The following is a 12,707-nucleotide window of genomic DNA, read 5'->3' on the forward strand; positions in this document are numbered from 1 at the left end:
ATAGTAAATTCAAGGTTCGCGTGGAACATGGCGAGGCCCTGTCTAAGTAAGACAACAGCAACAAAATACCAAAAGCATTTGGAGATTCTTGTGGTGAATATTTATAATTTTTAATCAAGTTTTTAAAACTCCAGAAATTTTAGTCTGAGAGGAAAAATAAACCTGTAAACTATGCAGACCAAGAGAACAGAATTGAAACTATAAAATATGGTCTTCTTCCTGAAGTTCTTGTTTCTTCTTTTGAGGAATAACCCCAGGAGAATACATGAGTTGATAACTCCTGCACCTAGCTATTAGAAGACATCAAAAGAACAAGTGCCTTTGTCTAAATAGAAATCCTTTATGTGATCTGAAGTAAATAAAGTCAGTGGGAATATCTGGTTAGAGTTCTTATAAATATGCTTTCTTACAGTTATTAATTTTAGTGTAGTTTTTTGTGATTATCATGTTTTGACTGTTTAAAAAACTAAAACTAGGTTAACTTTTTTTCCCCTCTCCTCCCCTCCCCTCCCTTTCCCGGGATTGAACTCAGGACCTTGTGCTTGCGAGGCAGGTGGTGGAACCACTGAGCTAAATGAGCTAAATCCCCGGCCCGACTTCAGTTTTTTATAATTTACTGTGATGTATATTTAAGATGTATATTTACAAAACAACTTGCAAATATAAATAAAATACATAAAGTAGTTTACAGGAAACCATATATTATATAAAAATCCCCAATTTTGTCAGATAGTTTTTCAAGCAGGAACATGGGTTCGTTATACCTGCAGATAACATTGAAGTTGTTTGCTTACACGTTCTTTTCCTTCGTGATAAAACTTTACTTTCCCTTATCCCAAACTTCCATAATCTATCGTTATTTCTTCCTTTAGGAGCGGGGGCCCCCCCCCCCCCCCCACAAGCCAGGAGGCTCCACCAGACATTTTTCTGTATACCAGAAGAAAACTAGTGCCTGGGAATGCTAACTTTTTTTTTTTTTTTTTGTACCGGCGATTAAACTTGAGACCTTGCGCATGCAGGCACGGGCACCACTGAGCTAAATCCCCAGCTCCAACTAATTGTTTTGCTTTAAAGTATTCTTTATCACAATCATTTCAGAATGTTGGATTTATTTTGGGTTCAGTCTTTAACTCTTATATCAGCGAGTGTATTTGAAGTAAAAGTAAACAAAGTGGCTTTGTGTTTATCAAGAGAATTGGTGTGAAAAACAGGTAGGAAATATTTTTTTTGAAAAACCTTTGACTCCTCTTTCTAAGCAAACACTTTCTCAGTGTTCACAATCGTTTTACCGATGTTAGAAGCTTTCTTATTGTTACGAGCTTATAGCACCTTTTTAGTAAGACATTTTCCATAATGTCTTTTCTGGTTTACTCTTGTAGGAAATGATGACAGAGAAAGAAAGAAGCAATGTAGTTATAGCAAAGATGAAAGATCGGATTGGAACGTTAGAAAAGGAACAAAATGTATTTCAAAACAAAATACATGCCAGTTATCAAGAGGCTCAACAGATGCAGATGAAGGTATAGTTTTACTTTGAAAATAAGATGAACTACATACATTCATGTAACTAGCATCCTTTTAAGTGCTTTGCGTGTTTATGTGCTAGGTCATAGGCATACAAGTGGCTATACTCTTTGGGCTTAGGTAAACAAATTTTCTGCATGGGGATGAAGTAGCGAGGCTGGAAGCAGACAAATAAATACACAGTGACAGTGGAGGTAAATATTGTATATATGGGAAGTGGGCATGAGAAGGACTGACAGGGAAGACTCCTTAGGTGTGATACACAGATTGTGTTAATCTTCTAAATCACTTGTCAGTTGAGATGAAGAAATGGACCCTGGGTAGAAGAGTAACTTGTCATGATTCTTTAGTGCTCAGTGGGTCTCTCTGGGGACATAGGATTGCATTTTTGAAAGAGTACTCTCCAGGTGTTTCCAGTACAGGTGTCGAGTGTTCAGTTATGAGAAGTGTGGGAGGAGTTTTGGTAAGTAGGAACCAGAATTGGAATGAATAAGGAAGAGCTGCAGAAGTAGACAGGGGCATGGTCTCAAATGGACATAAGTGCCTGAAGACTGGGAACCCAGTGAAGGAGTTTAGGCAAGCCTGAAGTGAGACTCACCTGCTGTTTTTAATTATTACTCTCGTACCCACGTGGAGAATGGAACAAGTAGTAAGGGGAAGGCTTTTGAAGCAGTTTAAAAGGCCTGAAGTCAGTTGAGAGTGAGAAGGTTATTTTGAGTAGCACGCCAGAGTGAGTTAGATGGGAGTTGGCATCAGAGGAGAAAGGAGATAGTGGATGATGACATGCACAGTTTCAGCTTAAGTGACCTTTCAAGGTTTTTTGGGTGTTTTTGCTAGTTCATACTCTTTCACCTGAGAGGCAGGTGGCAGAACCACTGAGCTGAATCCCCAGCCCCATACTCTTTCACCTGTTTTTCTTGAGTGTTTCAGGTGGTTCATTTCTTACTGTTTTTCCATGTATCATTCGTTTTCTTCATAATTCTAGTTAGCTGTGAACCAGTGAATCATCTTTCTTCCCCAGCCCCATATCATTGCTAAGAGGCTTTTTTGGGGAATGGTGTACTGTGGATTAAACCCAGGGACTTTGCCCTGAGCTACATCTCCAGCCTTAAAAGCAGTTTTTTGAGATAGTGTCTTGCTAAGTCACTGAGCCCAGGTTGGGGTCAAACTTGGGATCTTCCTACCTCAGCCTCCAAGTGTGCTGGAGTACAGTTGTGTGCCAGCACACTTAGCTGATGCAAGACTATTGAAGAACGTGCCTTGGCTCTGCTTGCCAAAGTAGGCTTATAATATTCCCCTTTATTGACCCTTACTCTGGGCCAGTAACTCTTTAAAATTGTTATTTTCATTTGCTTCACTTTGGAAGGCCTGTCATCACCTCAGATATAACCTGCGCCTAAAAACAAATTCCTGTCTTCATCAGGTTGTTTTTATCTTCCAGGAGTTTCAGGCATTATTTTCCTGGCGCTTGAATTCTTTGCTCATGTGCTTGAGTGTTCTCTCGCACTGGCTCGCTCGCCCCCCCCATTCCTTCTCCCTCCCCCTTTCCTCCCCTCCCCCTCTCCTTCCCTCTCCGCCTCTTTCTCTTCTAGTTCATAAATTGCTCTGAATCTTAAAAATACTTAATTTGTAGTTAACTCTTGCATTCATTTCTTAGATATCTTAGTTTATTTCTCGGTAGGATAATTATACCCCTTACTGGTAGGTTTCTCTTTTCCATTCTAACTTGTGATTGATGTCTGTTTTTTGTAAAACATTACTTTGATCATTATCAGTAGTCTGTTAAAATTTCTATTTCTTTCTTTCTTTCTTTCTTTTTTGATACCAGGGATCAAACTCAGGACCTTGTGCTTGCGAGGCAGGCGTCAGAACCACTGAGCTAAATCCCCAGCCCTAAACTTTTTATTTTTTACGGCTATGAAAGTGCCAGTGTTTTCCACTGAAATGTCACTGATCATAAGTAAGCCAGTGACACCATTGTCACATTGCTACCCTGCCTGATGCCTCTAGCTTTTGTCATACTCCTCTCCCTTCCCATTCTGTAGCCGTTGTAGATACTTTCCTATCAGTCAAGTTATTGAAGAATTGATTTTCCTATCTTCAGTAATTACAGCTTACTTTTGAAAAGCTTTCATTTGAAATTAATTACTTTTAGCAACATCTTTTATTGAAGGTGAAAGATATTTCAATGATTTAATTTCTTGATTACTTACAGAGATGAAAGTATAGATTCTTGGTAAATTCTCTGAAAAATAGGAATACTTTCTCTTAACTAAATTAAGATTACCAATATCTTTTAATTTCTCATGAAAGAATAATATTGTGTATTAAACTAAGAGATGTTCCTATGTGAATATATGATTCAGTGTTCTTTTCTGATTCTGTAATTTTGAAATTAAAAAATTAGATTTCAGAAAAAAATTAAGAGTGTTGGGTTCCAGGGACTAGGAAGAGGGACAAGGGAAGTTACTGGTTAATGGCTATAGACTTAATTACTTTCTGTTTTTTTCCTCTTTATTTTCCTCCTCCTCCTCTCCTCCTCTTCTTCCTCTTCTCCCTCTTCTCTCTTTTTCTTCCTCCTCATCCTCCGCCTTCTTCGTTTATTTTTTGAGACCCTACATAGAACCTTCCTGTGTACTTCATACCTGCCTTGAATTCACAGTGATAGTCTTGGCTTAGCCTCTTGAGTGCCGGGATTATAAGCATGTGCTTTCATGCCTGGCTAGAGTGTCATTTTAAGAGTTACAGAGACAGTGTGGATATATTTAATATAGCTGCAGTTTATAGTTGAAAGTGATTAACCTTGTACATTTTCTGTTATATACATTAACCACAAAAATACCTACACTTCATACTATTTTAGCAAGTAGATTTTTATGACATCCATTTTATTATGGCTCAATTTGTGACATAAAAATTGAACATATTTCTGTGTTTCAGTCTTTAGGGCACTAAAAACTTTCATTTGAAAATACTATTTATACATAACTGATGTATTCCAGGATCAGAACAGGCTTAAATTCTGTGAGCGTTGAGTAGAAATTATAGATCAACTTTTAAATTTTTACCTTTATGTGTTTATTTTGTATTTTGAATATGATAGTAGCTAACTTTTATTTGTATTCTTGACTGCTATTGCACCTTCTGTTTACTTTGGATTCACCGACAAAAATACAATTAGACAGGTGTGGTGACGCATGCCTATCGTCATAGGTACTCAGGAAGCAGAGGCAGCAGGACTCTGCCTATAAATTCAGAGCCAGCCTGGGCAACGTAGCGAAACATCTCAAAATACAAAAGGTCTGGGAATGTAACTCAGTGGCAAGTGTGAAGCCCCAGATTCAATCCCCAGTACTATAAAAACAACTTCTTTAAATGTGTTTATATGTATTTGAAAAGAGCACTTCAAATGTTATGCTCTTGATGCTTTTTTATATTCCCCTCATAATAAAATTTTTAGAAAGTGTAGCTTTGTCAACCTTTGTTTTCTAAATCTTATGTGTATAAAATAGTTTCAGCAAGTTCGTGAGCAGATGGAAGCAGAGATAGCTCACTTGAAGCAGGAGAATGGTATACTGAGAGATGCTGTCAGCAACACTACAAATCAACTGGAAAGCAAGTATGTTTCCAAATACTTTCATTTTAATTAAATGGCCACATATTTTCTTAAATGATGAAAATCCTGCTTATAATAATTGGTTAGACTTTTCTTACGTGTGCTTCTAAAATGGAGTTCCTTTTCAAAAACAGTTGTTATGTGAAGAACATTACCTGTATGTAAACTATTATGTTTACATATATGTTACATATTTATTACATATAAATCGTATACTACCATTAGTGGAAAAGTCTCCAGATATGGGAGACTGAATTTGCAAGTTTTAAACCATTTTTTCCTACCAGAGTAGTTCTCAAACTTTATTATCCTATATAGCACCTGGGATGCTAACTTAGAAAACATTCTTAAGTTCTATCCCTAAAATTTTTATGATCCACTGACCTAAGATAGAGCTCAGGAATCTGAATGAAGATACATTCCTCCGAACAGGCATGGTTGGTTTTGAGGCCATTCTTGGAGAACCAGTACCCTAGAGACTAGTACTGTCCTTGCACAGAGTAAGAATTCTGACTGGTTGATTTTAACAGATATTCAAAAGATCATCTTGAGGGTGACACTGAATATTTATGCTCACAAATTTGTGGTTATCCATTTTTCTTGATATTTTATCACAGTTTTAGAATTTGTGTAATTGTCTTTAGCATTATTTGGGAATTATATTCCATCAAATAAGTACTTATTTGTGTTGTACTTTGTTTAAAAATGGAATTATAAGCTCCCCCAAATTAATAAAATGGGTTGTATTTATCTGTTCTTTATATGTGTTTGTAGTAATGGATGGTTCCTAATCCAGTTACTGTTTTCAGGCAGTCTGCAGAACTAAATAAACTGCGCCAGGATTATGCTAGGTTGGTGAATGAGCTGACTGAAAAAACAGGGAAGCTCCAACAGGAGGAGGGCCAAAGGAAGAATGCTGAGCAAGCAGTTACTCAGTTGAAGGTGATACACCCCCACTTTCATTTATCATTTTAGGAATAATGTAGATATTTAATTTGTGGCCTAAGTATGTGTATCAGTTTGAGAAATGTAGTTTGGGGCTTATTAAGAACCATAGCTCTGCTATGTAGCAGTGTGTGACCTAATGAAATAATTGAATATAGGCTTGACTTTGAAGCTAAAGACTGAGGTATGAAAAATGAAATTAGCTGACTGACCAGTGTAAGTGATGGAATTTTATTTTATATGTGGGGATTAGGGCCCTCATGTACCAGGTAAAAATCATGTAGCTAAAATTACTTTTAGTATCATTTTGATATAGGGCATGTGATATATGGACTTTCAAATAATGCAAGGGATATATTATAACTCCCACCCTGCTTGATGTCCTGCATGCCAACTTCATGTTCTCTGAAATCGAAGAATGAACTCTAGGCACAACGGAGCTTAAGAGGAGGAAGAATTTATTGAGAGAAAGATAGTTTCTGTCTAAGAGAAAGAAGGGGACTTAGAAAGTGGGTTGCCCACAAGCCTCACTTCTCAAGGGAGTTTTATAGAGGAAAACCACAAGGTAAGGTGAGTATGAGGTGGGAGCAAAACTATGGTCAGCCAATAAGATTACAGGTATAATCACTTAGGTATCATTGATTAAACAGGGATCAAATGGGGAAGCATGTCACATAGCAAGGATACATGGAACAAACAAGGACATTTCCAGGAAGGAATGGGCTAGGGAAGTTTTGGTTCCCTATCCAAGGTGATTGATACCTATTTAGAATATCAATCACTGCTGTTCATCCCTAGGGGAAGTATGTAGATGTAGTAAATTCCCTTTGCTCTGAAGTCTGGCCTTCAAAGAATGCACCTCCAAACACAGTTGTGGACTGTTCTTATCTTCTGCGTTGACTTCTTTGAGGGCTCAGCCCTGACAGACTGCCTGTAATATTTCTAGGTAACTTAGGTGCCTACAATACTTTTATCATCCTTAAATTGAATTTCTCAGTAAGTCCAATAGAATCTATTTTCTTCCAGGACTGGAATAGATGGGCTTTCCTTTGCTTGAGCATAAGATTAAAGTACTGCCCCTGTAGCTTGAGCTCAAGTCACTGTGCACAAAAGTCACATACTTTGTCTTCAGACACCAGAATGGTACTTGTTGCAGTGAGATGCGTAGGGTGGCTCAGACTGACAGAAGGAGGAGCAGATTCATTTCTCTCATCTTGTTTGCGCTCTGGATGCACTCATGTGGCTTGTATGCATGCCTGTTGAGTAGAATAAGGAGAATTGACTGTTCCTCCCCGTTATGGTTTGCCTCATGTCCTCACAGGCAAGACTTTTGGAAGGTGTTTAAATTATGGGGGCTGTATAGCTGACCTCCTGATAAGAAGTGAAGCCTGGTTGGAAGAGGCAGGTTCTGGGGGCATGACGTGGAAGGGTATATATCTCCTCTCCTGGCTCCTCCCTTCACTTTCTGGTTCCTATCTACCATGAGGTGAGCAGCTTTTCTCCCACCATGCCCCTCTGCCATGCTTTTTCCTCATTGCAGCTAGCCAACCATAAACTGTAATAATAGGTAAAATAAACTCTCCTTCAAGTTGTATGTGTTGGATTGTGTCAGCAATGACAAAAGTAACTAAGACACTCCCTTTATTGAGGGAATCTGGTGGAGATAATAGGTTAGTGAAGTTTAAATGCAACCTCATTAAAGTAGACAGATTCCCACCTAGATCACGGACACAATCATACCTTTAGACTGTGATTGTGAAATGATAAAGAGGATTAAAAGACTTTGTGACTTTCTTTGAAGTTTTCTTGATTCCTGCATGGTATTAATGTCTTCTTTAAAATTGATTTTGCTGGTGGATTAACTGTTGGCTTTTGTAGATCCAGAAACCTGTTCCCCACAGATCTGGGTAGATGACCTTAAAGATTACAGTCATAATTGGAGCACTGTAAAATAAATGTATACAACTCAAAATAAGAATTTTAGTATTCACTGAAATTTAGCAGTGAAGATACCATCCTGTCTTTTTGACACTTACCACTTTAAAAATGATTAGTGGGGAACAAGCCATAGCCAAGTGGATCAGATATATACGTAGTGTGACAAACGGCAGAGGAGTGAGAGACCACCTGAGCAGGCTACTGGTAGGCAATGAGGCACAGACTTTATTCACCTGGGTAGAGGTCGACTGAGGATGAGAAAGCCATCAGTGATGAACAAAGAAACAGCAGAGAGCTTTAGAAGGGCTTGGGGAAAGGGTCTGGCATGTCTGTCACGTCCAGGGATCGAAGTAAATATTTGCGGTTGGGTTCCATGCAGCGGTCAGGGCAGATGTATGGATGTACCTATTCTGTGTTCTGTCTGCCTGGAGAAAGCACAGCCTGTATCTAGGCAGAGAGGACAGGGCTTATATCTGGTCTCTAGCCACCTGAAGGAGTGATGTGTTTTTGCTGAGGGCTGCGGGTTTTGGTATCTGCTAAAACTGTATCTTGGAAATAAACAACATATTTATTAACCAGGTCATGGTCAGATCAGGCCTGACATGTAGTAGCTATCTTGATCTAACAGTACTAATATTGCATTTCTGAAATAATCTCTCCTCTGTTAATCTTCTGGAGGATAGGATGGCTGTAACTGATAAAAAAATGGCAGTCAGACTATGTGTCTCTGTCTTTCTTCTTGAAATGTTGGAGACCAGTTGCATGCAGTAAGCACTTTTAAGATACAACACTACGGGTAGAGGATGCTTTTTTGAAAGTTGAAAAGTCTTTGTTGGTGCTGATTTTTCCTTGCATCCTTTTTAAATATCAAGGTTCAACTCCAAGAAGCTGAGAGCAAGTGGGAAGAAGTTCAAACCTACATCAGGAAAAGAACGGCAGAACATGAGACAGCACAGCAAGGTAAAGGAAACAGGTACTCTTGTAAGCTGTATGTACTTCTGGGTGAAATTTCTTCCCTTCTCCATCTGTGAAGAAAGTACAAAGTGGCATTTTAACTATAGCTCAATAAAAATAACTTTTACCCTTTCAGATTATCTTTATTTCTTTGACCTTTTTTAGGGTTTTAAAATAATAAACTTAAGAGGGTTTTTTTGTTTTATTTTGTTTTTAGTACATGTTTAAAATACATAGATTACATTCCTTGTGGGGCGTGGGTATGTGTATGTAAACAAATTGCAGTTCTTTTTTCATCGCCTTTCCTACCCCAGCCACCCCCTCCCTGCATCTCTTGATCCCCTTCTCATTTGAAAAAGTTCTGTCTTCCTATTATGCATCTTTCATTTTGCTTTTTATGTTTTGAGTTTCTCTTACCGGCTTTGCCTGAAGCATTACATTGTAGGGAAAATTATAGTACATAATAAAGTAATGGGACTATAGCCCTGGGGTTTTCTTCCTCCTCTGTAGTTTTCCCCTTTTGTTTCCTTGAGTACTTCTTAATTTTATGTTTTTGTTATTAAGAAAAGACTCATTTCCTATGTTGTAAAGAGAAAAACAGTGGGAATATTACTGTTTCAAGTTTATATGAAACTATTTAATAAATGGTAAATTTTCCTATTTATTTATTCCTAGTTTGAAAGACCCATATGGGAGATAATGGAGCTTGTATTATGAGTTTTATCTTTGTCTCTACCACTCCCTTTCTACCACAGAAGAGGGACCTATCTAGAATATAGTTTCAGCAGTAGAATAGACAGAAGTTTGGCTTCTTAGGCCTTCGGTTTCTTTTGATTCTCCCTCCCCGTGGACCATTCTTCAGTATCTAAGATAGTTCAAGATCTATTTCTTTGTATATAAAGTTTATATTCATGTTAGGGTATGGTAGCTTATTTTTAAATTAATATTTTGTATTTTTAAATTAATATTTCATATTTCATCTATGAAGCGCAGGAATGTTGCTAAAAGGATTATAACTATATAAATTACATAATTGTAATTATATAATGATAGACAATAAAACTTCACCTTTAATAATATATACTGTAGAAAAAGCATATAACTATAGACAGTAAAACCTCCCCCTTACTGAAATATGCTGTACATAAATTATATAACTCTAGAGCAGTGGTGGTGAACTTAAAGCATATGTGTTACTTGCTTTACTTTTAAGACAAAGTGTAGGAGTTGTTTTTTCTAAACTAAACCCTCAGTATTCAGGTTTAATGTAGTGCTGGCCCTTTGCACTGACTTAGTGGGTTTTGGGTTGTAGTTTGGGCACTCATCTCTAAAAGGTTTGCCATCACTGTTCTAGATGATGAAACCTCACTTTGTTTTGGTAGCGGGGATCACACTCAGGACCTTGTGCTTGTGAGGCAGGTGTGGCAACCTAAGCTAAATCCCTGGCCCACTTGTTTTTGAGACAGGGTCTCGCATTGTAGCCCAGGCTGGCCCTAACTCAGCTATGTAGCCCAGGCTGGCCTTGAATGAGTGCTGTGGTTACAACAGCCTTGTGCCACCATGCCCGACAAAACCTCACTTTTATCAGAAACACTCACTTTGGAAATTTACACTTTACTTTTAGGGTTTTGCATTTCTTTTGGTGGTGCTGGACATTGCACCCAGGGAATGGTGAGCTGTATACCCAGACCTTTTAAAATTTTAAGACAGGGTCTCTGACAAGTTGTTCTGGCTGGCCTTGAACTTGGAATCCTCCAGTCTTAGGTTCTGAGGTAGCTGGGATTACAGGAATGTGTCACTATTCCTGGTTGTACTCTGTACGTATTCCTACTTATATTGCTTTCTTGATAGACATCTGACTTTCTGTTACAGAAAAGGAGAGCTTTACTCCCCATCACTATTCCCACCTGTCTCTTACTGTTATGATATGGCTATGCATACTTTTTGTTTATATCAGTTTTCATTGTTTTTAATCGCGGTGACTGTATAATGGAGTAAACTGTTATTTTCTTGAGCACTTTATTTTCTAGAACTTACTTTTCTAATTTTTTCACATACTTAATTTTTTGTTTTATTGCTGAAAATTTTACTTTCGTCAAACTTTTTCTTTCTTTCTTTCTTTTTTTTTTTCCCATTAAACTTTTCTGAGTTTATTCCCCCTAACTGCTGCCTCTCAGAATATAAGATACTAGATAGAGTCTGCCAGTTCTTCCTGCTGGTACTTCCTTCTGGAATCTTCAGTTTTTCTACCATAGTACAAATGGTACCTTGGTTCACAAACTTAATTCTTTCCACAATTCTGGTTGCTAACTGAATTGGATGAGAACCAAAAGCAAATTCAATAGTTAGGTTCAGTGTTGACCTTTTAGGGAATTTGGTTTGGTTCTCATCTAGTTTTGTTTGTGATCGGAAACATGGAAAGAGTAAGTTTGTGAACCAAGGTAGCACTGTATTTGTTGCTTTCTGTATTGGCTCCATAGCTGTCTCCTGAGACTTGCTTTTGTTTTTTGCTCTTCTTTTTGGATTCTGGGTCACTGCCGTCTTTCTTGCTTTCCTCTATCCTGTAGTAAAACACATCTTTAGATACTGCAGAAGAGTATACCTCAAAGTACATTTGTGGAAGCCTCGTGTTTCAAAATGTCTTTATTCTACTTTCATACTTGATTGATAGTTGGAGTAGGTATCAAGTTCTAAGTTGAAAATTATTTCCTCCACAGGATTTTTAAAAATTTAATTGGTCTATATTTGTAACACATAATAATCACATTAGTTTTGGAAGTGTGTGTGTGTCTTATTTTGATAATTTTCTGCACCCATTCCTTCTCTTTACCGTCCCTTGGGGTAACCTTTTACTGTTTTTCCCTTCTCCATCTCCAAGAAATCTGTCTCCCTGTTTGCCGCCATCTCTCTTTGTTTTTACTCTTTACTTATAATTTTGTTTTTTTAATGAGAGAAATTATGCAATAATGAATCTTCTGCATCTGACTTATTTAACATAACATGGTCTTAAGTTCCATCCATTTTTCTACAAATAACTTGAATTTGTCCATTATGGCTGAATAATATTTCATTTTATGAATATAGTACATTTTCTTTATCCATTTGTCTGTGATTGGGCATCTAAGCTGCTTCCATAGCTCAGCAATTGTGAATTGCACTACTCTGAACATAGGTGTGACCCTGTCTGTACAGTATGACTTTGACTCTTTTAGAGAACTGCCCAGGAGAGGGATGTCTAGGTCAAATGGAATTTCTATTTTTAGTTTTGTGGTTTTTTTGAGTAATCTCCATATTGTTTTCCCTAATATTTGATTAGTTTACATTCCCACCAACAATGTAGAAGGGCTCCTTTTCACCCCCACATCCTTACTGTCGTTTATTTTTGTGTTCTTGATAATAATAGTCTTTCTCAGGAGCAAGATAGAATGTCAGTGTTGATTTGCATTTCCCTAATAACTGAAGGTGTTGAACAGTTTTTCATGTACTTAATTGGCCATTTTTGCTGCTGCTTTTGATAAGTGTCTGTTCATTTCATTTATCCGTTTTCTAATTTTTTTGAGTTCTTTATATATTTTAGTTATTAGGCCTCTATCAGAAGAGTAGCTGTCAAAATTGTTTTCCCATTTTGAAGGTCCTCTTCACTCTGTTGATTGTTTCCTTTGCTGTGTTGAATTTTTGAAAATTTAATATACAGTAATCTCATTTGTTGATTCTTAGTGTAATTTCTTAT

At 37.5% G+C, this 12,707-nt stretch overlaps 1 protein-coding gene across 30 annotated transcripts in view; it reads left to right on the top strand.

Annotated features, from left to right (window-relative positions):
- Window positions 1-12,707, top strand: part of Ktn1 (kinectin 1) — a 119,268-nt gene that overhangs the window by 58,888 nt on the left and 47,673 nt on the right. For all 30 annotated transcript variants that reach the window (XM_087203973.1, XM_087203987.1, XM_087203991.1 and 27 more), the window contains 4 exons: window positions 1,380-1,520; window positions 5,037-5,143; window positions 5,950-6,082; window positions 8,896-8,983. In XM_087203973.1, the coding sequence (XP_087060099.1) occupies window positions 1,380-1,520; window positions 5,037-5,143; window positions 5,950-6,082; window positions 8,896-8,983 (469 nt within the window). The remainder of the gene's footprint in view (window positions 1-1,379; window positions 1,521-5,036; window positions 5,144-5,949; window positions 6,083-8,895; window positions 8,984-12,707) is intronic.

This window comes from Heterocephalus glaber, unplaced genomic scaffold, assembly GCF_053883595.1.
Source record: "Heterocephalus glaber isolate CG9 unplaced genomic scaffold, H.glaber_assembly_v1.0 deba00001826, whole genome shotgun sequence".
NCBI classification, from domain to species: Eukaryota; Metazoa; Chordata; class Mammalia; order Rodentia; family Bathyergidae; genus Heterocephalus; species Heterocephalus glaber.